The sequence below is a fragment of the Artemia sp. Qi Xiang Cuo genome, chromosome 19 (assembly GCF_049724085.1).
Source record: "Artemia sp. Qi Xiang Cuo chromosome 19, ASM4972408v1, whole genome shotgun sequence".
NCBI classification, from domain to species: Eukaryota; Metazoa; Arthropoda; class Branchiopoda; order Anostraca; family Artemiidae; genus Artemia; species Artemia sp. Qi Xiang Cuo.
The window spans coordinates 38216351-38243083 of NC_142812.1; the positions used below are offsets into that span (position 1 = coordinate 38216351).

General features: G+C 37.9%; 1 protein-coding gene across 4 annotated transcripts in view; it reads right to left on the minus strand.

The window, feature by feature from the left end:
- The window catches only part of LOC148940812 (serine protease 1-like), a 119385-nt gene that overhangs the window by 86535 nt on the left and 6117 nt on the right, over nucleotides 1–26733 (minus strand). For all 4 annotated transcript variants that reach the window (XM_089105552.1, XM_089105550.1, XM_089105553.1 and 1 more), the window contains exons 3-6: nucleotides 21701–21768; nucleotides 18437–18525; nucleotides 14990–15134; nucleotides 6149–6300 (exon numbers count right to left, since the gene is read on the minus strand). In XM_089105552.1, coding sequence (XP_088961678.1) covers nucleotides 6149–6300; nucleotides 14990–15134; nucleotides 18437–18525; nucleotides 21701–21768 — 454 coding nt within the window. The remainder of the gene's footprint in view (nucleotides 1–6148; nucleotides 6301–14989; nucleotides 15135–18436; nucleotides 18526–21700; nucleotides 21769–26733) is intronic.

Consider the following 26733-nt stretch of genomic DNA (forward strand, 5'->3'; position numbering starts at 1 on the left):
TTGGGGGAAAGTTGCAGTTATGGAGAGAAAATTGATGTGACTATTTCGCATGTGCAAACAAAAAAAAAGAACTTGACTCAAACGGAGGGAGATCATTTATCTTGGCAATCAATGAAGAAACAGCATTGTTGAGATTGGAAAGGGGTGGAGGAGTCACGGACCCTCTCTGTGCCTCCAGTCACACAGTAGAATACGGGATTCCAATCACAAGGATGCATACAGGTTGCTGACGGAAAGGTTTGGACTGAGGTCCAAGGCAGTGAAGCTGCCGAGTCAACATGTTGTAGACACATGTTAGGACTTTAAGCAATTTTGATGAAGGCTTATTTACTTGTGATTGACCACCTCTGTGATAGCTTTTTGAGAAAGTGATTGAACCGTTGAAACTACTGAGGCTCTCTTTAAATTTGGCAGACAGGTACATGCACCCAAAGAGACTGTCTTGAAGAAAGGTTAGACACAGTGCTGTATGCAGTGCCAATTTCACCCCTGAGCCTAGATTTTGTTTCACAATCTTTTACAATATTCTAATCTAAGTAACTCTTTTTGGTCGGAAATTATTTTCCCGGTTCAGCAAGAAATTTAGTAGGTTATATGCAATGATATAAATTTAGATCGAATGGATGGTGGGACAGAAACATTTTTTTCTTTTCTCTTTGTATCAAAAATAGTTGATAAGTGTTGTCTCTTCAATATGATAGTGTTTCACCCTCAATTCAGTCCAAAGCACAAATCCTCGTATATTTTCCTCCTGAATTTATTATTTGAGCGGGACAAGCCAATTATCTGCTTTTGCATCTGGATCGCTTTACTATTTTGTTTAAACATATAAATCTCAGATCAACATTCTTAGGTGATCCGGAGGGGGGGAGGGGGCAGGACCCTCCTAAGGGTTTCAAGATCACTTCTATGTACGAAGCGTCAAGGAAAAAAAAATTAAAACTTATGGCTGCATATTGATCTTTACTAGGTCAATATTGCTAACAATGAAATTAAGAAAAACTTAGAAAGAAAATAAAATAGCTAAGGTCAAAGCAGATTATCTCTTTCTTTGTGTTTTTCGGAAAAATAACTGCCGAGAAAAAAAAATAACAGAAATGGTTAAACTATTTCGCTTCTGTTTTTTTTTTTTTTATTCTGGTTTTAAGATCATCCTTCTCTACGAGGTGGCCGAAGGCAAAATAATTCGTGGGAGACAAATCGCTCTTTACTATATCAATAGCCTACTACTGCATTGACAATAAAATTTAAAAGAAGAATTTAGAAAGAGAATAAAACAGCCGAGATTAAAGCATATTATTTCTTCCTTTTTGTTTGTCGGAGAAAAAACAGAAAAAAACAAACACGAGTGGAATAAATTGTTAACGTCTTAAAAAAAAAATCTTTCATGTGAACAGGTGTTAATTTATGCAAAATAAGAATTAGGGTTTGGGCACATTTAGAGTGAACCATAAAGTAAAGAATGGGGCTCAAAAATTTAGGAGAATCAAAACCGCACCTGCTGAAATAGCTTTCCAATCTGATTCCTCTTTCAAGGTGTTTTTTGTTTCTTTGTATCATAGTCATAACAATAACATCGACTTTGCAAACGGTGATGCGTAATCCACGGGTTATTAATGCAAGTTTTGTTTTTCCTCAAAGGCCATCGTTCTAAAACTACTGTCTCTTTTTTCGTCCATCCGGCTTTTTAAGAATTAAACAAAACTGGAATAGGGGGGCAGCCTACCAACCAAATTTATCGAAATGTCCAAAACATATGCCTTTGGGGTGGAATGGTAAAGTAGCCCCAGAAGTATACACTCCAAATTTTGTAAATAGCCGTTATAAAACGTAGGCTTTATAGATACGTTTTCTATACAGTGGGGAACATGTTATTCCTATTTGGAATCAGAGCAACACAAGGATTCTTCGATTCTATGATTAAAGGGGCCAAACCAAGACGATTGGATTCGTTTCTCCCCCGTCCCCATCTACTTTGACCATTTTTTTTTATTTTCACTCGAAATAGTATTAAGCAACTTTTATAAAACAGAGAAGGTAAGCAATATGTATTTTGCGTGTGTGTTTAAAGTAAGATTTATAGATAAGTTGGCTTAATCTCCGCTGCTTGACAAAATCTACGTATAATTTGGTTAAGAACACTTAAAGTTTTCGAAAATAAATTGAAATGAAAATGTTTACTGAATCGGAAAAGTTCGTTAAATGTTCCGGTAACCTGTGTTGCTACCACAGAGTGGTTAAAATTACATCCGACAAATTCCTACAAATACAAAGGAAATTCTCTTGGCCAATTGACTTGACTTACTGACTTATGTCCCGGACGTCCCCAAGGCTCGCGTTGGGGCCATCTCCTTCACACGTTCCTGAATCAGTTTCCTGTACCAAAGCCCGGTCTTCAGCTTGTCTCAGAAGGCATAAGAGGTGACTACCGAAGATGTCACCCCATCTCTTCCTAGGTCTTCCAGGTGGGCGGCTACCGTGTACCCCTCCTTCGAAGGCAACTTTTGGCAGCCGCGAGTTCTCCATTCGCTGTATGTGGCCCAGCCACCTAAGTTGCTGCAGGGGCACTCTTTGGAGAATAGTAGTTTCCTGCTTCAGCTGCTTCCGAAGATCTTCGTTCGAGACTCCGTCTTGGTATGTGGTTCCGGAAATGCGTTGGAAGCATTTTGTCTCGAAAGCCGAAATTCTGCGTTCATCTTCGACTTTCAGTGTCCACGTTTCGCAGGCGTACATGGCAACAGGTATGATTAGAGAGTCGAAAAGTCGAAGTTTCAGTTGCATAGATAGGTGTTTATTTTTAAAGAGGGGGAGTAGCCTCTTGAAGCTTGCACTTCCTAGGGCAAGTCTTTGTTTTATGTCGTCGGAGCAGATGTTGTCTGAAGATATTAGGTTCCCTAGGTACACGAACTTGCCGATTCGACTTCTTCGCCACTTACTACGACATAAACAGGGGATGGGTTTGGTTCTTTTGTGGTGCGCATCAATTTGGTCATCTTTGGGTTTACGGACGTACCAAAGCTATTTGCGGCTGTTTCAAGTTCGGAGGCTTGTGCTTATATACTGAACTCAGTTTCTGCTAGCTTGTTGAGGTCGTCAGCATAAGCTAGGGTATCGATGTTTGTACCGTTAACAGTCACTCCTACATTGTTCTCAAGCAGGGACGGTATGGCATGTAAAAAGAGCTTGAAAAGTTGTGGTGAAAGTATTCAACCGCGTAGCACGCCCGAAGTTGTAGCGAACTCTTCTATTTGGCCTTCTGGGGTTTGAACACAGCTACGGTAATTGTCGTACTTATTTTTGACTATCTTGACTATATTTTCAGGAACGCCATAGTGGGCTAGTACATGCCCAAGTCCGTTTCGCCATACTAGATCGAAGGCCTGCTTAAAATCAATGAATAGTTAGAGGATTTCTTTGCCAGATTCAAGGTACGTTTCTGCGAGGTTACAAAGATCTGGTCTGTGGTAGACCGTCCAGGGCAAAACCAGCCTGATAGTCGCTGATGATGTGGTCTGTTATGGCTCTGATTCGGTTTAGAAGGATCCCTGTTATAACTTTAGCTGGATGACTTGTAAGGCTTGTGGGCCGGTTATTCTCACAGTGGTTTTTGAGACCTTTCTTGTGAAGCGGTACAATGACTGCCTTCGCCTAGGCTTTTGGGAAATGGCCGGCTGACCACACGGCGACAGCCACTTTATGTAGTAGTTCCTCCAGCAGAGAATATCAAAATTTAAGCAGCTTGGCAGGGATACCATCAGGGCCTGGGGCTTTATTTTTCTTGAGACTGTGAATGACCTCTTTTACTTCACTAGTTAAAGGTGGAAGCTAGGGTCACATTCAAACTTAGGGAATCCTGAGCTCAGTAGGGTTGCAGGTAAGAAGCGGTTTCAGTCTCTCTTCGAAGTGACTTTTCCATCTGTCTTTAATAGCCAGGCTGCCACTGAGGAGCTTACCGCCCTTATCCAGGACACTAGCGGCAATGGTAGGCTTTTTCGTGGAGAGTTCTTTGACTGTTTTGGACATTCTGTGGCTGTTTCCTGATTTGAAATCCTTTTCGCAGGACTCGCACTTCTTCCGTATGTAATCTCTGAGGGCTGTCCGAATCTTTTTGTTTACCGTCCTCTGTACCCGCATATACATGTCCCTACTTTCTCGGTCCTGCTTGTTGCAAACCTGTCGCTTTTGGTCACAAAGATCTAGGATCTCATCTGTGATCCAGGGCTTCTCTGTTTTAGGTTTGTGGCCTAAGATTTCGTTAGCTGTATCTATGAGCGCTGTGTTCAGTTTTTCAACTAGGGCATCTAAGATGTCAGGTGTTATGGTTGACGGGAGTGCCTGAAGTGCAGGACCAAGACTTTCTTCTAATGACTGCATGAAAGTGGTGCGTATGGTGGGTTCTTTTATTTTATCGGTGCGGAATCTTGGGACCTTATTTTTCTTTACAGGAAGATTTTTGTCAATGTGCTCATTACAAGTACATGATCCGAATCGAAATCCCCGCCAGGCAAGGCGGTGGTATTTGTGACAGATGACTTCCACCATTTTGAGATGAGGACAAAATCGATCAGATTTGTCGTCTTTCCATCTGGTGATAACCGAGGTGCCTTTCTTCTCTTTCTATGTTTGAACATTAAGTTCGTAATAAAGAGATCATTATCCCTGCAGAACTCAAGTAGACGTTCGCCACGTGTGTTTCGCCTCCCAAGACCGAATCTGCCTAAGACATCACTGTCAGGTTGTGTAGCTTCTCCGGCGATAGCATTGAAGTCACCCATTACTACGAGGAGATCTTTCTTTGGGACTTCATCAATTAGAGACTGAAGTTGTTGATAGAAGATGTCAACTTCTTCAACAGGTGTTGAGGAATCGGGGGCGTACGCTTGGTTGACGGTGATGTTTTGTACTTTCGCTCGCAGCCGAATCATCATAAGGGGCTCTGAGACTAACTTTGTGGCTATGAGCGCGCGCTTCGCTTTGCGTGTTAGGAGAAATCCAACGCCTTGACGGTGTTTGCCATCAGATCTACCAGAGTACGAAAGTATGATGTCACCGCATCGTTGTTCTTCTGAACCAGGTAAGTGAGTTTCCGAGAGGTCAATAACGTACCATCTGTACCTCTCGAGCTCTTTGACAATTAGCTCTAGTTTCCCAGTCTTTGCCAAAGTTCGCACATTCAAAGTCCCCAGGTAGAACAGGGTTTTCTGGGTCAGAATATGGGTTTCTTCTGGTAAAGTGCTATCATCCTCAATGGGATTCGTCATCAAGAGGGTTTGATGGCTATTTTAGGACAGCGGCAAGCCACTCCTCTCTGTCTTTCTGCTCGCTGACTATTTACCCATAGCTGGGACTAGGGTTTGACTCTGTCGGGACTTGTCCACGTGCCGGTGGGCCCAGCACAGAACCATAAAGGGGCCTTAGTTCCTCCTTAACTGTGTTTGGTCCCAAAGTTAGGGGTACCAGTTATGTTTAAGGATCCCCAGGAACAGGGTCCTCCCTTGGTCCGCGCCTTTTTATTGGTTATTCGAAGGAATCCCCGATATCTGGAGGACTTTCCCCTATCCGTCAGCTGGGGACGCGCCTGAGCTTCCTGGGGGTGGCACTCACTGAGAAGGTAACTCAGTGTACTCAGGCCACCGTGCCACGGTGCTTCGGCAACTCCAAGAATCTATCGTTGAATTTTATCATATTAGGTTCAAACACTATGAAGATTCAACGTTTTAGAAGGTTCAATAGTTTAAGCTGCAAATTTGAAACTAAACTTATTTGAAATCTAATTGCCCCATTTTATGGATGAGGCTGACAAGAATGTAGCCCTTCCGGAATTCTGAAAAGGCATAAGCTAACTAGCACATTACTTTCTAATCCTGTTGAAAAGTTCGGTTGAAATTCAACAGTCACCCCCTCCCCTTCTGATGTCAGATTTGTCCTTGAAAAACAAAAAGCAAAGCTAAGACGTTATTTGTTCCCTCTCGTCAATTATGGTTGCATTTACAATTTCTTCTGGTAAACATCCTGATGACTAAAATATTGGGACCCCCCCCCCCTACAAGCATTGGACTTGAAAAACCATACAGCGCTAAGCAAACTAAAAATCAATTAGTACACTTGGCAAAAAGACAGTTATACAAAAGCGATGATAAGAACTTACTTGTTGGAACTGTATTGATCTTCCACCTTGGTTGCGTGTTCTTGTGCTACTGGACATACTTCCAAGGTTTACACCACTAAATAGATTGACAAAAAGGTTCGCCAATCCCATTAGCGGGTTCGAAAATAGTTGTCTCCTTTTTCGTCCCTTTACTAAAAGAAAAATTTGATAAGAAGTGGCGTAAAGAACATTTGTGTACTTCGTAGAGACTACATACCCAAAAACCATATGACGGGCAAGTAATTTTGGAATATTGCGTAATACGGGACAGCTTGCCCCCTGGTTTTCCTGTCCTGTTCTGATTAGTTTTGTTCTGATATTTCATTAATCTGTCATTCCATCTGTTTTCCAATTTATTCGGCCTTCTCCTCCCTTTTTTATATCTTGGTAACGTTTTACTTCAATACTGATAATTCTCAATCAACGGTTAATATTGGTTTCGGTTGAAAAGTACTGGACAGCATGTTGTTGTATATTTAAAATGAAGCTCTAACCCTACTTTTTCAATCACTATACCTTCTCCTCGGTTCAGCTATTCAGCATGCTGTTGAGTTACAATATAAAGATATCTTGATGGACTGATGTTTCTTTTACCTCCTCATTCCCTTAATTTTTTTTTCACAAAAAATACGGTTGGACTAAATTCAAAATGGGCTAAATTCATAGGCTAATTACGTCTCATTTTTACGTCTCTCTGCATCTGAAACTATTGTCCGCAAACATCTTATCGTCTATTGGTTTGAAAATCATGGAATAACTCAATTGAACTATTAAAAATTACTGTAAAAAGAAACTGGGGCCAGCAGAATAAAAAATTTGTGTATATCTCGTCTTTCTGATCAATCTAGAAAAGGATGCAATTTAGAAATGCCGTTGACCCCTCCCCCCCCCCCTCAGAAATTGTTTTTAGAGATTGACTTCTAATCAAATATATTACAATTTTTTATTACAGGCTTCACGGCTCCATCACTAATAATGATTTGCCGCTAGACATGGTATTTACCTCATTTTCTAACACTGAGGTACTTGTTATATCTTCTCTTGAACGCGTCAAGGGAAGGATTTTTTGGGATTACCTCTGCCGGCAATCTATTCCACGTGGCAACCGATCGCCGGGCGAAACTTGTTTTCATATATTCTTGGCGGGGAGTACCCTGCTCAAGGTAGTCCTGACGAGCTGTACTTCGGTGAGTTGATTGCAAGGGCTTTGCTTTATCAGGAATGAGCTTCGATAGCTCCTCTGATGGAGGGTTATACAAGTACTTATACCGACATGGACGCCACATCGAAACGTTCCTGGATCAGCTGCGGGTTTTAGCTTTCGTGTTGCCAGAGGTTGCTGCACGCACTGCTCTATTTTGAATATGTTGGAGTGGAGCGATGTGGCATTTTTGTGAACCAGTGAAGAGAGGACATGCATATTCCATGACAAGTCTGACGCACAAAGTGAATAGTGGCAGAATAGACTCATTAGGAATAATACTTTTGCATCTTAGGATAACTCCTATCTTATTGTTGTAAGAGGATCTAATTTTACTGAGATGTTCAGTCCATGAGAGATCCGAAGAGAAATTAACTCCAAGTAGGCGCAGTGCATCAATTCGCGCCCTCATAATACGCGCCTTAGAAATTAGGAACTCTTTCGCTTTCGATGTGTTAAAACTTACAAGCCATACATCTCCCACGGCTCAATTTTCTCCAGGTCAGCCTAAAGCTGCTTGTGGGGTTCACTGGGATCTTCGTCTTTTGTGATTGATGTTTTTGTTGTTGTGTCATCCGCAAAATGGTGAGGTTTTTTCACAAGGTTGTCCCCTAGGTAGTTTATGAACACCAAGAAAAGAGCCGGCCCAAGAATACTTTCTTGTGGTATTACTGATAAAACTGGGTGTTCTTTTGATATGAAGCCATCGAGGACAACTTGCAACAATCGTTGACGAAGAAAGTCAGCAAGCACGTCAAATAGTCAACCATGAATTCCATAGGCTCTTTCTTGCTTTGTTAGTAAGTGCATGCAGCTTAAGAATTTCTGCAGCTGATTTTTCGGGTTGGTGGTGCATTTTCCAGCAAAGTATATTCCTAATAAAAAGTGTTACGCGAAAAATATGTACAACTACTAAGAAAAGGCTCTGTGATAAAAAGGCTCCGAGTGCTAGGAAGAGATTCGTATATTCGGTATGTGCGGATACTAGTGACATATCTGAATTACGGAAAGTCAAATCTGACGAGAAACTAGTGGTTCGTTCAAAAACACAGCTGAAATCATTGTTGAGTCAATCAAGATCAGCCAGCCGCAGATTTCTGCTGCCATAAAGAGCCGTAGCTATATTGTTGTAGTAAAACGAGTCCCCTCTGACGTATCAGCGGATCAGCTAACTGGACTGATCTCCAGAGCTACGAAGTCTGAACAGCTTGGCAGTTCCCGTATGTTCAAACTATTGTTCAGCTGTTGATCGGATTTGGATAAATTTCTTAAGGACTCTGTGGAGTTCTATTACGAAAAACTACCAATGGAAGAATTCCGTTTCTTACCCCGTCGTTGCTACTCATGCCCCAGCCAAGGTCACCTTGCTACCGAGTGCACCAATAGCCCTCTCTGCTTAAGATGTGGCTCGTCTGACCACGTCTCTAAAAAGAACGATACAGAAAAGTGTACTCGTGCTATGTTTTGCGTTTCCTGCAAGAAAGCGGGTCTTACTTGCTATAGCGTGAAGTGTCCGGAAAACCAGCAAAAGGCAACTCATTAACATGATGATTAACGAAATCTCTAACATTTTATTACTTTCTTGGAATATAAACGGAAATTTTTCTGAGCGGTCTCTTGTGGTTGACCAGTTTGTGAATAAGTATAATGTGATATGCCTGCAAGAACATTTCATCACAGAAGCTGGCATAAACCTACTAAATCTCTGGCCGTCCTATTTTGTGTTCTCCGTGCCTGTAAAACGTTCATCTCCGCGGGGTCGTCCGTCTGGTGATATTGCCACGTTGGTTAGCAATCGTCTCGCGTGCGAAGTATACGATAAAATTGACAATTTTCTTGCAACTAGACTAGATAACCTGCTAGTTATTATTGTGTACCTTCCAACTGATTACCGTGACGACAAATCTGATAGTACTTTTGCTACAAGTGCTGCCAAACTAGTCTGCTGCCTTAAGAAACCCAAGCACGAGCCCCTTGGGTGTATAATAGTGGGTGATTTCAACTCTAATTTTCATGCAGATGTTAGTGCCAAAAATAGTCGTTTCTGCAATCTAATAGGTATACTTGAGAACAGCTTTACTATTCACTAGAAAAACCAGGACTTTTCGTATATCGACCAATCTGGCTCTACGTCCAATCTAGACCATATTGTTAGTTCTAGTTCTTTGCCAGTAAGTGAGGTTTCTTGTCCTTCCGAATAATTTCCCTTCGGATCATTTCCCAGTTTAGTGTATTATCAGTAGGCCTACCTCATTTTCCGCTGCGAATAATTCGTCGGTACTGACTCAGAGGTGGCATGAGGCTTCGGTTTGGCGTAAAATTGATAAAGAAACGTTTCAAGATTCTTGTGATCTTGTTCTGTCAAAAATTCGCGTACCGTTTGACCTACTTATGAAATTCTCTCATCATGATGAAAGAGATGCACGGCTACGTCTTAATATTTATTACGTCCAACTGACACATGCTCTTCTGTTTGTCGAATCTCAGGGAGTGCCGAAGTCTCGTGCCAGACAAGGAACTCAAGAAAAGTGATGGTATTCTAACCCTTTGTTACAATTAGCTTGCGACCGAGCTACTTTCTGGTACGGGATATGGAAAGACTATGGTAGACCACGCCCAGGTAGTTAAAGAAAATAGAGTTGCATGTAAGCAAAGGTTTGGGAAGGAAATTGCTCGTCATCGCGCGCAATTGAAATCTGAGCTTCCTGAAAAAGCAATTAAAGATACTAATATGTTATGGAAAATGTTTGATAACAAGGATGCAGCTTATTCTAAGTCAGATATCCCATCTTTAACATGGATAAAAATTTACGATAATGTGTTTGCAACATATAAAACGGATCTATGCATTTCTGCTAATTAAAAGATTCCGCACATACTGTGATGAATCCAGATACCAATTTACTAGTTACACCCTCTCAAGGGGCATCTATAATCCGATGGCTGGAAGGGAAGAATTCGGCTAGAATTGACCTCGTACCCACACTTTACCTTAGTCAGTGCAGCGCAACTTTCATGGGACACCAATCTATTCTCTTTCAGATGATCTTCACCACTGGACTCGTACCAGCGGCATTCAGTACTGGGTCACTTAGGCCAGTCCTCAAGAAAGGAAAAAGTACTTCGGAATGTGCTTCGTTTAGACCGATCACAGTGGCACCAACGCTTTGCAAAGTCTTCGAAGTTTTGGTCATTGATGAAATCCAGGAAAAATGCTGGACTTCCTTTTCCCAGTTTGGGTTCCAGAAGGGTCTTGGTTGCGGGCATGCCATTTCTGCTTTGGCTTCAGTCTTGATTGACTCTGATGAATCACAGGAGTCCATTGTTATAGGTCTACATGACGTCCGCCGTGCCTACGACTCACTTCTCCATGACCAACTCATTCTGGATATGGGAAAGAGAGGTGTACAGAAGGACATTCTACTACCCATTAAAGACATGTACGACCACCTACAGCCTGAACTCCTACTTCCTGGCCATGGTCGAGCCCTGACTGAATATACGCCAGATGTGATGCTGTCCTACAGAGGGAATCCTGTTGTCCCAGTAAAAAAGGGTGCTCGACAAGGATCGGTCACATCACCTTGTGCCTTTAATAATTGTATTATTGAACCACAGTCTACTATTGAGACAACATGAATAGTTCGTGGCATAGACGTTACAATGATAGCTTACGCTGATGACATTCTGAACCACAGCCGCACAGTCGCAGGTACAGAGACCACCTTCTCCACACTACAATCAAATTACAGTCGTATTGGCCTTGAATTTAACCCGCAGAAGTCGGATATTCTTCTGTTCAACTGGCCCCAAGAAGAGGTCTCGTCTGTGAGGCTGGGAGAACTGTCTGTAGCCCCTGTCCTGAAAATTATTTACCTTGGCTTACCAATTGGAAAGGATCTCAAAACTACCCGTTCCCTTCTTATTGATCATCTCCGTAAACGCCTGGCTTTTGCTTACAGTAGAGTAGTTTCATCTAAAATCCGTTTCAACCGTTTAATTCTGGCTGGACTTTTTTTTTCTTTTTTTACTGATACTCCGTCTTTTGTACCTTTTTTTGACGGGTAATAAATAAATAATAATAATAATAATAAAATAGTACCCCTCCCTTCAAAAATGTTCAACAAATTTGGTGGACAGACGAATGCAAAACGACGGTGCAGACTAATATCCAAGAACAGTTTTCAGAGGCGTTTAACCCAAGAACATTGCCCAAAAAAACGGGAAAAAACAGTACAAAAAAGGCGAAAGGGTGCTTTTAGTACTATTTTTGCAATATTGTCCAACTAAGGATGTTCACTCAACTACAATGACAATTCTCTGACAGTTCTCAGCTATTACTATACCCTTTTAGTAGCCCACTGAGGAACAATGCTAGATGGCAGATAATTTGTTATTTTCGAATTCTAGTTTTATGAAACTAAATTAAAAATCATCGAAATATAAGTCCTTAGCTCATAAAACATGTGTAATTTAATTATATGAATCGTAAAACTTATACCATCTTTCAATGTTCTACTATCCCGATTTTATTTGACTCAGTAATATTTATTTTCCTTCCGATTTCAAGGTATATATATATAATAAACATAAAAAGAATAAAGATGGAAAAAAGAATTAAGCAATTGAAGTAAGATTTTGATTTTCCCTGCAGTTATAGTTGTGAACTTTTAACGCAAAAACAGTTAGGAGAACCTTGGGAACAGAGCAACAAGCTAGACAGGAAGCGTAAATAAAATACAAAAACAAAGCATAAAATTCAACCTGTTTTTACAAAGATTGATATAGTTAACCAATTATGAAAGCCTTACCTATGAAGGCCATGTGAATTGATATAAGTTGCCAATTTAGCAGCTTCAATCTATGAGAGTCTTCCATCCATTTGCACGAATAAATCTCTGACTGGCGCAAAAATGTAATTTTTTTTAGTTATACATCTTACTCGCATGTCAAGAAAGCATAGTACATATTTTTTATTATAATAGTAAATAGTGAACCACAGTCCATAGTAACCAAAAATTAAAAACATGTTTGTAAATAAATTTTTAAAGTAAATTAATCACCATTTGCCACTGATTCATGGACATTTCAAAAAAAGAAAAAACAGCTTAATAACTCAAAATTGAGTTGGATCGAAATAAATAGTTGTCCATTGGGACCACCATGGTCTAAAACCCTTGACCGGAGGTTTTGGGTTTTTCATCTAAAAAAATGAAGAAAATCATATTTTAGCTTGGGTAGCACTGATCTGTCCTCTTTCTCCACTTCTTTGCAGCGACGTTAGAATGGCACTGAAACATCGTAATCATATTTTATCAGCATGGTCCAAAGCCCTTTGCTGAACTTTTTCACCGCCCCTCCTTTGAGAATCCGATAAAATCATATCTCAGACTGTATATCAATTATGTGCCCCTTCCTTTTCTGTAGATAGGTCTAGTAAAGAGTGATAGCTTCAACAAAGGGGTTTGCTCTTTGCAGTGTTGCAGCTAAAAAAAAAAGTCGAACGCCTTTTCCCGTGTATACTATAAAGGATAGTAGTTTTTCCAAGGCTTTTCTTTCCCCTGCTGCATTGCATAGACGTAATGATACATCACTAAACCTATTTTCATGAAGCATCAGGGGAATCAGCTTAATTAAAGTAAGCATTAAGATTAATATCCATATTAACCAATTATATTGTGCAGGCTACGCCACTTCGCAGGAAAGAATACACAACCATTGGAAAAAAAACATAATGGGAAATGGATTCGTCGGGATTTTGTGACATTACTCGGCTTGATTTATATTCAGAAGCTAAAGCCTTTAGCTCTCACACACATAAAATCCTGACGTCACACTACCGAATGTTTTGGTTTTTATTTTTTTCAATTTTCATATTTAGAGACCACTAATCTCCCTCACTCCCTAAGAAGTAACCCCCGAATCGACGAATATATGGGATTGCAGCTGCAATTTCCCTGTTGTTCTACTTATTTGTTTATGCAACGAATGTATGGTACGCAACGAATAGTATGTATATTTAACGTAAAACTGACATTTAGAAAGGATAACTACTAACAGGGTAATTATAATGCTGATAGAAACCAAGGCAAATATTCTAGGAAAGTTCTAATAGCAATTAGAGATGAAATTGAAGAATTTAGAACTTGATGAAATCGTGAAAAGTCACAAAAAAGTACAATAATCCTTTTTGGAGATGATTAATAAGCAAATACAGACTAGCTGAGAAAGGTTAGGAGCAGAGCCATTATTCAAAGTAACAAAGAGATAGTCAAGAAACAGCCAAGACAGTTAACTCGTGCAACAAACATACAAAATGAAATAAATCACATGGATTCTGAAAATATGTAACGTTTTAAAACTACAAAACTCCAGAAACCGTATAATTGTCTTAAAAATACTGAAGGAATATTCCAATGCATGACAGCTTTCCAGTGGTCACCAGGAAGAAAAAAAGCGCATAAGGAATGTAGAAGAGCATACAGTTGTCTTTTAAACAGCAACTCAGGGCCTAGTGTCCTTCTTGGAGCCCTTGAAGAGTGAATTGGGTGAAATTTTCACAAAAATGCAAAATTCGTTGCCCGAGATGACAAATCTGTGAAAATACCGTCGGAAGAGCCATTATCCCAAGTGGATAAAACGCGTTATGACTAGTTGTCGTTTCTTTTCTTGATGCCAAAGAACACGTTTCTTAGCATTTAATGTTCTTCCAGGTGTCCTCAATTATCTTGTGAATTTTGCGAGGATTATTTATAAATTGCAAGCTAAAGAAAACTGTTCGGGCTAGGTGGATTAACAATTTGTTGCCCCTTAAACGTCGAACAATAAGCTTACTCCATAGATAAATAATAAGCTTGCTCGATTGAAAATAGATGATTTGAGCACCTCTTGGGGTCAGTGGGGTGAATATAACAGACAAAGAAACGTTGTGTGTTAAATTTTGGAAATAAGGGCGCATTTAATGTGCTTCTTGTGCTGTACCAGCTTAAGAGTATATAGTTTGCTGCACTAACTTAATACTCCAGCCTATTATTACCATTCTGTTTTTGCCATTAAACAGTGGATGGCGGTAGAATTTCTGGAAATAGAATTTGAACGATTTTCTCATTCGGCTATTGGTCTGTGAGCCTACTCAAGGTCTGCTCCAGGGCTCAATTATGCTGAAAACTAACTTCACTCTAAAACGGCTGATAACAAAATATTTAGTCTTTAAAATGCTCATAACACATTGGGTCGAAGCCTAACACTGTAGTCTGTTCTACACTTACGGTAATACAGATTGCTTATAATTTTGTGTAATCCGTCGTCTTGGAACAAAAATAATTACAGCTAACTATTCATCATTAATGTGAATGGACAACAAGCCTAAGAAAGAGGAAACTACAAACTCTCTAAGAGCCATCTTTAATTCTTTGATTTTAATAGATTTTAGTCATGTGATAAAGCTAAAAGTAGGCTTATAAGAGGCTGCTACCAAAAATGATGGACTTCAAACTAAGACTTATGGTTTCAAATAATGAGTACCGGAGAAAAAGTATAAGACTACTCCCTAACTTTTGACCTTGATAACCTATACATAGTTTTTAGGAATTGAAGTATCTCAGTTGTTGAGAAAAAGTGAAGCCAAATTTTACACTTACAGCCGTCATTTCCTGTTATTCTATAACAAGATCCTCCACTGTGAGTGCTGTTCTTAGATGTACTTTCAGCTAGGAAGCACTCCTCTGATGCTTCATCATAAACAAACATTTGGCAAAACTCATTTTTGAGACACATCAGAGTACACTGAAAAAAAGTTATTAACTGAAAAAAAGCAAGTACTCAAAAAGCACTTTATTTGCAGCGAACATTTTAAACAAGAAACAGATACCATTTTTCTGTATAAGTACTACCTCTAGCTCTAAAACAGAGAATAATGTATTGTCAAGTAAACAAAAAAGAATACAATTGCTTTTTCTTAAGAAAGAAGCTGTAAAATAGGGAAAAAAGTATGCGTGCGGGCGATTGTAATTTTAAAAAGACAACGGTTTGGCTGAATTTTATGTTAAAAAATTTAAAAACTTTCCAAAATTTAAATTCAAAATGATACAATCTGGACAACAAGGGTGTCCAGGTTTTGAGATCGATATATGAAAAAATACCCGTAGCTTGAATTTATTTTTAATTTACAGCATATGTCTTCACCTGATTCATGGACAAGCTGACCGCGTAGTGGCTGCATAAAAGCAACATAATGCACAGCAGGTTGCCATTTTCTTTATAGAACTTTCACAAAGACGGCTAAAAAAGCTAGTTTAAAAAAAGTGGCTTTTTAGTTTTATGGTTTGTCATTTGAAACGGGTTTTCATTAATATAAAGCCTAATATTCATCTCTATGTATTTATTTATCTAACTTAATATGTTAAGGGAGATTAATGGAGACTCTTGGGACGCCCAAGGTTTGAGTAGGATTGACTATTGGGAAATATATTTTTCTGTAACCGTTTTTCTATTTCCAAACATTTGCCTGTTTATCAAACCTCTAGAACAGAATTAAAAGTTTCACCAAAACGGAGGTTCAGTATTATAGCTTAACTAAGCAGAATTCCAAAACAAGTCCACAGATTGATATTATCTCCTGAGCCAATTCCTTCTGTCAAATGGTCAATATAGTGTGATTTCACAATACATAGATAATGTTGTTGGATATTGTCATTTGGATATATTTAAGTCATATAATTATAGTGTGAACAATTGAGAAGCGCAGACTTGTTTTGATTATTTGTTTACTTACACTTTCATCCAAGCTTAATCAGTTTTAGGATTGGCAGTTAACTGGTTAACTGGCAAAATAGCTTTCGTCTCCTTTTTTTTAGATAGGGAAATTCATCATAACCAAGGAGGTAGTAAATTACATGCACTTTGAAATAAATATAGTAATATATCTGCGTTGGTAAAACAAACCCTAAGTCTGTTAAAAAAAAAGTCACTTCTAGGATATCTAAAAATGATATGCGTCATGACAACTTTGGAAATTGGATGAATAAATCCAAAAGGTGCATGAAACAATTTGTTATACAAAAAAACTTCATGTACCTATGCTTGTGTACTTTTCATAGTGTTACTCGATTAAAATACTAGAGACGTCAACTTAAAAATTTAAGAAAACAACCAACAAATCACAAATTTGGCATTCAAGATCGAGTTTTCTAGAATTATTTCGAAGAAATCTTTAAGAGATACGGAATTTCATTCTCCAATTCTGAGAGAGACAATTTAATGTTCTGCAGAAGTTTGACATAAAATTATTCGAAACAATTGACTTCCGCAGCTGGGATAAAACGGTATTCATTTTTTTGTTGAAAACTATTGCAAATTTTAGAAACTTAACTGGAGGATTTTCTGCCCCGTTTCAGGTTTCCCATATCTAACAAAAACTTCAAGTTCTTAATTATTATCCGTTCGGAGCTAATGATCGCTGATCACTAAAAAAAACTGAAGAAGTGGTTGCAAAAGTAAAATAAGCAAAAAGGATTAAAAAATGATATGCCTCCAGGTGCTGATAGTGTGGTAATAAGTTTCTTAAATATGGTGGCTCTGAGGTTAAAAATAAGTCACTGAAGATTATAAATATGATTTTTGAAAAAGGGGAAGTACCTAAGAATTTTAGGAAAACCATAATTAAGCCATGTATAAGAAAGGTGATAAGAGTGAGTGTCGTAACTATCGAGGTATTAGTCTGTTCTTTGTAGGTAGCAAATTACTTAGTAATATGATACTTTTTAGACTGAGAGATGCTGTACACAGAGGTATAAGAGAAGAACAGTGCGGTTTCAGCAAGGGTAGAGGATGTGTCGACCAAGTTTTCACTCTTAGCTTAATAATCGAGAAGTCCCTGAGTTGTCAAACACCTTTGGTCCTCAATTTTATAGATTATGAGCAAGCGTTTGATTCTGTTAGCAAATATTAGCAGCTGGGCATTAGCAGAGCTTTAGCAAAGGTCTTATCCTTGTATGGTATACCAGACAAACACATTAAAGTGATTAGTGCTATGTACGAGAATAACACTGCTGCGTTTAAGGCAGGAAATGAAGCTAGCAGCTGATTTTGTATTAAATCAGGTGTTTAGCAGGGTTGTAACGAAAGAAAGATTGATATGGCTAGGGCACGTTGTGCAGGTGAAGGATGACAGATTGCCGAAGGTTGTCCTTTTCGACCAACCGTCTGGGGCTAAACGGAGAGCGGATCGTCCTCGTCTGGGGTTGGAGTACGTCATAAAGTAAGATTTAAAGGAAATGAGAACTTCCTGGGAGGGTGTAAAAAGGGAGGTTTTGAATAGGTTGGGATGGAGGACGAGCGTGCGTAGTTGTGTTGACCTCAGGCGGCTTGGTGGTGCGGCGAGTTGTTAGTAGTAGTAGTAGTGGTATGCCAGAATTCACTTTGAGAGAAGGGGCACGCTCTACGAAGAATGAAATAAAAAGAAACGAAGGAAACCAGTAAAATTTGTGACAAATGTAAGAGACTACAGCGAAAAAGTACTCTCATGTCACCAAGCACAAAAACATTTCCTCTTACAATTTTAATAACAAAGGCATTAAAAAAATGCATTGTTTGCTTAATTTATTGGTTATAGGTTCAGTTACAGATCCCAAGAAAATATATGTAAAAGCTGTTTTAATGTTTACAAATACAAACAATAAAAATCTCGTATATTTTACTATTAGTGCTGATAAAGTTGAAGAATCAAATGTTGAATCAAAAATGCAAAGAGTTTGCACATTTCCAGTTTATATTATCAATTCAAGCAATGCATTAAGATCATTTTTGATTTTTTTTTTTTTTTATGTTTTTACCTTTCTCTCTCTTTGCTCGTTAAGTTTTTGGTCTAGACTAAGAAATGTCTTCACCAATCACAAATCGTTTGGTGAGGTATTGTCGTTTTAGACAGGAAATGTGGGAATACAAATGAACTGATAAATAAACTGTCATTAAGTATTCCGATAAATTTGGTGATTTTCTGGTCATACACCCAACCAAGACTCACTTACTATTTCAGATTACATATCATACATTTCACATTCAATATTTCATAATTCTACTTTACTTACCATTTCCAAAGTTAAAGTTTTGAAAGGCTTCCCTGACATTCCACTACATACTTCACTTTCTTCCAGAAAAATGATTCCTCGGAGGTCATCTGAAAAACTTGAAATATCTTAATTCTGAATAGCCTCTATTATCGCAGTATCAAAGACTACAAAGTTTTTGGCTCCCCAGAAATCATCAGTCAGTGACAATGAGTGAAAGGTAAAAATGTCCTATATGTTGATTTGTGACGATTGTCATTGTCGCAAGGATTCTAACTGCACAGTTCGTTCTTCATTTTCGTTTATTATTACTTCAGATATATTTTAATTAACCATTTCCTTATCTGCTTGGACTGGCAAAACTCTAATAGACGAGGTTCATATATTATGAATAACCTCAATCGCCAAATTGCCTGCAAGTCCTGTGGATATGGTTGGTCATAAATCTTTGAATCATTTTTATCTTCAATTGCCTCCAAATGGCTCAAAGAACTGATAAACTAATCGAATTACCCTTATTTTATGCCTATCTACCTTAGTTCTGCCCTAGGATGGATGATGGACTATAATCAATAAGTGAAATAAATCATTTTTATGCCACTCTGAAGAAGTTAAGCTACCCTTGCCTCTCGCAGAGACTATCTGTCCTGGCTTTACTGAGTCTGAGATTTAAACCCAATTCCCAGGCGTAAAAAAGTTATTAAGGCCAAGGCAATGTCTGCAAAGTAAGTATTTTTGCCAACAATTCGATCAGTTTCTGTAAACAAAGTAAAGGAAAAATCCGCAAAAATAAAGCAACTCATTTGCGATATATGACGTGATCCTTTCACGAGAGACGAAGGCCCAAGCTTCTGCCCGAATGAACCGAGTGCCACTTACGAAGGCCAAAGGCTCAGGCTGCCACCCGAAGGAAGCAAGGCCTGATAAACTAATCTACATTAAGAGCGCCAAAAGCCCGATTGGGTGCCAAAGTGATGCGACGGCCACTCAAAATTTCTTATAAAAAAGTATTCACCTAGGAACCGTTGGCTGAAATCATACACTGGGCCTTGAATTGAATCAAATCGTTAACCAATGTGATGATTCAACATCATGCAGGACAGTTTATTATATGCAGCACGATGTTTGTTCTGTCCAATTTACACACACGGCAATTTATATTATGATCAGGATCTAATACTACGTCTGGGTCAGGCAACTACAAAAGGGCTACAAATTTGAAGCAGGTCCTCAACGGTAATATTTGTTAATCTATTAAGTAAACAAAACCCGACAGTATTTATGATCATCCAACTAACACCTATGCATTGGGATGCTTGGCTGAGACCACCTTATTCTTAAATATTGGTCAAGGGCAACAGCCAAAGTTGCTTAACCCTGGCAAAGTCTATTTTTGTTAATAGTGAAGTAAAGGGGCACATTTCAAAGGTACCCTGAAATACCCCGAAAACTACTTTTTAAGGAAATCATAAATAATTGATTATGTCGTTCCAAGGGCGGATCCAGGATTTTTTTTTCGGGGGGGGGGAGGGTTTACTAATTTTTTACTCAGTTTTCGACTAATTTTACTGATTTTTACCTAGGTTTTACTAATTTTCGACTTATTTTCGACTCAGTCAAAAATTTCGGGGGGGGGGGGGGGTCAAACCGGGTAACCCCCCCCCCTGGATACGGCCTTGTGTCGTTCCTAGAAGCCCACTACTTCAATTTACCCCATTCGTCTGGTGGAGTGATTCAATATATTGGTGACTATGTATATTTCCACTATATTTCACGATTTTGCGACTCTTTCCTTTGCGACTCTGATTGATTAGTGTATACAGTAAAATAATAAAGAAGATTTTGGTACTTTCCCATTATATGGTTTACAGATACTGCTAAAGAAGTCAAACGGGAGATGATACAGTCAAACGGGAGAGACTGATATCGAACCGGTACTAAAACAGTTGTTAGAGTGGAATTGAGTGTACCCCCAACCCCTCTAATGTGCAACTATATAGCCCAGGTTAGGTTAGGTTAACTATTATATATTCATCCTATTTTATTTTATTTCATTAGCATTAACCAAACTTGACTTTTTAGAAAGGCTCATATAATGGAAAAGTACCAAGATTTTTTTTAGGATTCTTTCAAATGCGCCCTTTTGGTTAACAATTAACCTATATTTTTCCTAGACATACTTCATTTCCTTAAGAGTCTAATGTGCCCCTTTGTTTAACAATTACCCCACACTCTTTCTAGACTTGCTTTCTTTCCTTAATGGTCTAAAACCCGTTCTATGTCCATGCTTCTTATTGTGCCCCCACGCATAGGGGATCTAGCACATTGGATAGTGCCGCTTACTTTCCAAATGGTCACTTAATCCTTGAAAGTCCTAGCCAGACGAAACAGAGCCCACAGTCAAGTCTGAGTCTCGTTTATTCCATTCGATCTCGTTCCGTAACTTAAAAAAGCTTAATTAAAAATGTGTTTTCGTCTCCTCTTTAAAGATAAAAATTTAGTGACTTGCTTGTTTGAACTCTAGCGCTTTAATCGTTCATGGCAATCATTTTTGATTCATTGACTGAAAACGTTACGCATAACCAGTTTCAGATTTCACTAACTCTATAATATGACGTTACAAAAAGATTTTTTCTGTGATTTCTTAATGGTACAATGACCGCATTTCTCTTACCAAATAGGGAAAGAATGATGTAACTTCTTACAGTTACCTCGATAAAGCATCATATTTTTTTCTTGTCTTACCGATCATTGACACTAGAATATCTTAAGCACGTGTTTTGCATTAAGTAAAAGTTCAAACTATTTAAGCAAAGGCATTTTATGGGTCAAAGACCCTACTTTGTAATCCACATCAAAATAAGTCGATTATGCGAACTTTTTTCTCACGCACTTCGTCTGTTTCTCTCGGGCATTTTTCTCCCGCATTTATGAGCATGTAGCTCAGCCTTCTGAATAGCTAAGAATTGAGCCTCTTTTGAAGTGGAAACAAATTCAGGGGGGATTTTTTTTTATTTATGAAAAGTACATTTTTAAGAACATTTTTATAACCTAAGTAACTACATCATTCCAGTTACAGGCAGAATGCCTATCGATATTACATTAAATAGAGGGTTTTAACTGAACGGTAGATTTTTAAAGTAGTTTGGTACATTTCTGTAAGGGTATTGCAAAATGCTAAAAATGGGTAGTAAGAATATCAAAATTATGCGACCTATAGCATATCCATTTCAAGTGAGTGCACTACAGAACAAATAGAGACAAATAAATTAAACGCATACCCACCACAAACTGATTTTTCACCTTCACAAGAAGACTTTTCATTTCGACAAAATTCCGACGGCCGTTTGCACCTTAAAAAAAGAAAAGAATATTTACATCGCTTAGGTCTACGAAAAAAAAAAAATTCACGATGGAACCTTGCTCCAGCGCGAGATTACATCTTTATGGGTCTTTGGATAAATATTTTGTTCATGTACTTACGTCGTAACCCTTTCAGATTAAGCTACAGTTGAGATTTCTACTCAACTTCCCATTGACACAATTCCTCAACACACACTACTATACACCCCAAAAATATTAACACAGACATTGTACTACCCCTAAAAAGCTCCCACAGGACCCCTTCAGGACCGCTTCCTCTACCTTCTTTCCCTGGGTGTATATTTTGTCCGTCTTGACCACCGTATATATAATTATATAAACTGTGGTCTTGACTACAGATGGAAAAATAGAAGAGTACGTTTATAGCCTTTATTCAGTTAACTTTGTGGGCACGAGAGCTATCCCAGCGAAGTTGCAGCACTCCAATCCATTGTTAGGTTTGGAAAAAAAAAATATCGTGACAACGAGCCCTGAGATTCTTTGACTTCGTCAGTAAAAAAACAACTTTTAATGGCGACTGAACATGCTTTCTTTTTGAGGTAGACATCGCTGCCTACTTGTGCAGGGTCGACCAACTATTCATAATTCTAAATCAACTACCTGTGAAGGGTGTACTGAACTTCGATCTACAGCAGGCTTGTTGGAAGATTGTCCTGCGAAAACCAAAGCAGTTCATAGCCTTTCCTTATTTAAAGCATGGGGATATTGACATTTCCAATACGCAAGTGCTAGCTGTAGATGGCACCGAATAGAGAAGACCAACCTTGCTTACTACGCTGAACAGCGTCTGTCAGCAGGCCTAAGCTAACTGAATATAGTAAAATAAATATTTTGTGTTTTATCTACTTCTAAGTTGCTAGACATAAAATTTTTCATTTTTAAACAAATGAAAACTGGTAAATTTAGATTTTTGTTTAACCTGATGACAATGCATGCTGAAGCCAAGGAAGAAAAAGGAAGTTGTTACAAACAATAAATTAAATTAAACATGGAGGCTTTTTTTATTCTTTAATAAAAAAAACACTACTGTTCACTCAATTTTCCTTGACAAATCAACAAAAGCAATATAATTTCCAGGTAAAATTTCAGAGAAATATGGAAATAGACGGAAAATCACGTTAGAGATGATGGGAGGTGGGGTCAGGAATGCACTTTGTTGGAAACAGAATCCAGTAATTAGGCTACGGTTGAATGTCAAATACGAAAAGCCCGATCTTTAGGTAACCTGAATTCGAAAAGGTAACTGCATCCCCTTAGACCTGTTTATTATTTATATATGTCTGATATTCAAACTAAAAAAAAAAAAAAAAAAGTAAATATGCCTTAGCTGGACTTAAACTTTTATGCTGTTGTTCATTGAGATAACAGACATTAGTGCTAGCTATAGTAATTGATACAGGATCAATTCTGCAGGAATCTATAGCCTTCTGTAGGGGACCTCCACATTTGGAAGAGAATTAGTAGGATAAGGTTTGTCCCGCTCATAGAGCTTCCTTGCTACACAAGCTCTCGCCCAGGATGAACAGCTCTTCATCGAGCAAAATGAGATAGAATAATCAGTAAATAATTTTATTTGTTCTGATTGGAAGCTTCGTTAATAGTACATTTGCATACTGAGGTGACAATCCTCGAAAACAACAGACAAAAAGAAAAGAACACAGAATAAAACAACAGACAGAATACTAAAGCACCAATAGTTCTTTGGAAAATTTCAAATCACCATTGCTTGGTCAATTGTTCGGCAATTGTCCCCCAGGGGAGGCAAAAGGGAAACAAATCTTCCTCGGAAGAATATGATATGTTTCTACTAATATCGCAAAAGTATTTTTGGTCTTCTAAAGGAAGCGAAGTAAACACACTGTCTGCTTCCACTTCGGATATTAACAATTGTCAGTCAAGCAGTAGATTCTCTCAACTCTAAACCACCATTTTTTGATTTAATTTGTTTCGTCCATAGATTCAAAGCATTTTTCTCAAATATTGTTTTCTAGCTTTTACGCATAGTAGACACTTAAAGCGTTTAAAATAAACGCTTTCCGCAGTCTAACTTGGGGAGAAGTTGGTTCTGTAATTAACACGCAGAGCATAATTAATTTAGGAAATTCGTATTTGATTCAACAAAATTAGAATTATAATGCTATATAGCCTATATTGGCAACATCAATAATGATATCTTGAGTTTTTTGATAATCAGAAGGCCCAAATATTAAGACAAACCCAAAACCCAATCCTTTTATAATTCCAGCCTAGGTTTTCGTCATTTTTATTCTTTAACCAGAGCTAAATTTCTATTTCTTCATAAAAATCGATTACGCAGATTTCAAAGGCTTTCCAGTATTACGAAGAGCGTACATGCATGTTGGGGTCAATTCGGAAAACTATCTTGTATATCATGATTACTGACTCTTATTTGGTCATGGCTCGGGAATGTCCAGTTGATTTTCTCCTATAATTGACTTTTTACGGGTAAACGAGGCAGTTGTGTAACAAAAGAGAATAAGAAATCAAGAGGAGAACGTTTTTGGGGCTTTTGGAGTGGCGTAACGGGAAGTAAAATCCACTAAAATCACTGTAAAGCAAAAATGAACTAAGTAGGGTCAAATAAACATACCATTTTTATCCAGCATTTTATAATAACCTGTATGATTTTGCTGGTTAATGTTAGATGGCGTCAATTGTTTTGTATAAGGGTAACATAAGTTTCCTCACTTATCAGTTTCTGATACTCTTTGGTTAGAATAAGAACCTTCCAACGCAGTCAAAGCCTAAGCTGTGACAGGAAACGATAAATTTTGTTAAGCAGAAACTATCAAACGATGTCGCTGTACAAGTTCTGGCTGATTGAAACAAAATCCTTGGAAGTCATCCTAGACAACTTCTCGGAAAAAAAAACTCTTTAAAATGGCTAATTTAAAAGGAATTCTTATAGTACGTATTTGTCATTACATAAACAGGAAGCTTTTAATCGCTTTGATTAAAATTTTGCCCGCCTGAACAGCCTATATTTCAACTTTCGTCTGAAACAGAAGCGAACCGAATCTTCGCTGAGAAAAAGACTTGTTTTCAATTTTATCAAGTAATATGAAATTTAGTTGCAGTGAAGCCCTACTCGAGTCACAACCTTTCTTAAAAGGCAAAATAGCATTTTATTTCTTATACTGAAATTCAGGCAAACAAACTGTTTTTTCTACGTCTTCTGAATAATTAAGTTTTTCCATTAAACCAGGTATAAGCAAAGAAGCTGCAACACGATTTAACCTTGCAGTAGTACCGTATTTGCACGACACAAAACTGTACTTAGAATTGATTTAGAAAATTAGCTTCACGCTCGGACAAAGTGTCAGCCAAAAATTTCTGCAAAAGAAAAATAAACGGTTCAGACTTAAAGCCTCCCTGTCCATTCTGTACCGCCCTATACATTATTTTGTGCAAAACACATGATGCTATATTCTGTCAATTATACAGCTTCTCCGATTTCACATCTGAAAAGGTAAACATCTCACATTTCATCGGTAGGACAAAATGAAATCCCAATAAACAAGCAAAAAATTAGCTTTTTCTTTTTGGTCAGTTTTCACTATTTAATTTTTTTTTTCGCATAAGCATTGTGTCATCATAACGTTTTAGAATAGGGGTTATTAGCTTTTCAATGCAATCATTATTATTATTAATAATATAAGCAGCTTAACAAAGTTAATTATTGATAAGTTAAATGGTTTCTGAGCTAGGTAAAGTATGTTTTTCACAAATTGCACTAAATTTCGTAACACAAAAGGATCAATTGATAAAAATTAGTAAGGATGAATTTCCTAATTTCTTTCTAATTTTTTAGAAACTTTCCAACTGCATCAGAGTTTAATTTTTTGGCATTTTTAGTGTTTTTTTTAAGACCTTTCAATATACTTTTTTTCTGTATTTCATTTTGTCTTATTTTTCGCAGCTTTAAAACAAAAAAGAGCTCCTTCAACTTGCTCTCAGTTGGCAGTATTTATTATAGATGTTTGTATGTGTGTTTTTAGCTTCTTTTTTTAAGTGGTGTGCTCTTATTAATGCAATTTGTTATTAATTTATATATTTATTGCCGTTAGAAAACATTTTTGGATGCGAGATTGAAATATTTATACCACAGTTGTATAACTTTTCTTCATTATCTTTATTAAAAGTTCCAACCGTTTATAAATATATATACTTTTTCATTATTTGCTTTAGATGGAAGGGCAGTGTTTTCAGGGGCACAAACTGGGAGGAGGGATTTGTACTTGCCCCCGTAGATTTTGAATTTTTTTAGTAAAAATACCATTTTCTTTGTATTTTTAGTGAACAAGAATCTCCTCAAGATTCTGAAAAATACTCCTGCCCCCCTCCTAACATTTTTTTGAATTGATGCCACTGAGTGTTGCCTTAGAGATTAATTATCTTCAGATTTATATGAAAAAAACCTGTGTTCATGTGATGCATTAAGCATAAAAAGGGTGAGCATGAGCTTCACTAATTTGGACGTATCCCAACTTCTAAATAACCTAAGTGCAAGCGTTAATCAGGGAGTTTTGGGGCCTGTCCCTCATCCCCTTTTCCGCTTGAATCTAAATAGTTTTACGATTTCTTTATAGTTTCCTCTCTTTTTTCATATAATCAATCCATTATTGGCATTTTATGAAAGTACCCCCCCCCCCCTCACCGAAATAAAACACATAGTTGTCTATCTAAAGGAATTGTTGCCTCTGGGAATTTTTCTATTAATTTTAATATAGTGATACCAAAAACTGGCGCTTCATTTATCTGTCATTGACTTGTTTTTATTCTTTGTTTTAAACTATGTAGCGCCTACCAGCTTAAAAGAGGCATCTCCATGGTCACCCCAGCTTGGAATTTGGAAAAAATATAAGTTTCACTTTTAAGTAAAAAAATCATTGAATAACTGGTCTATCACATTT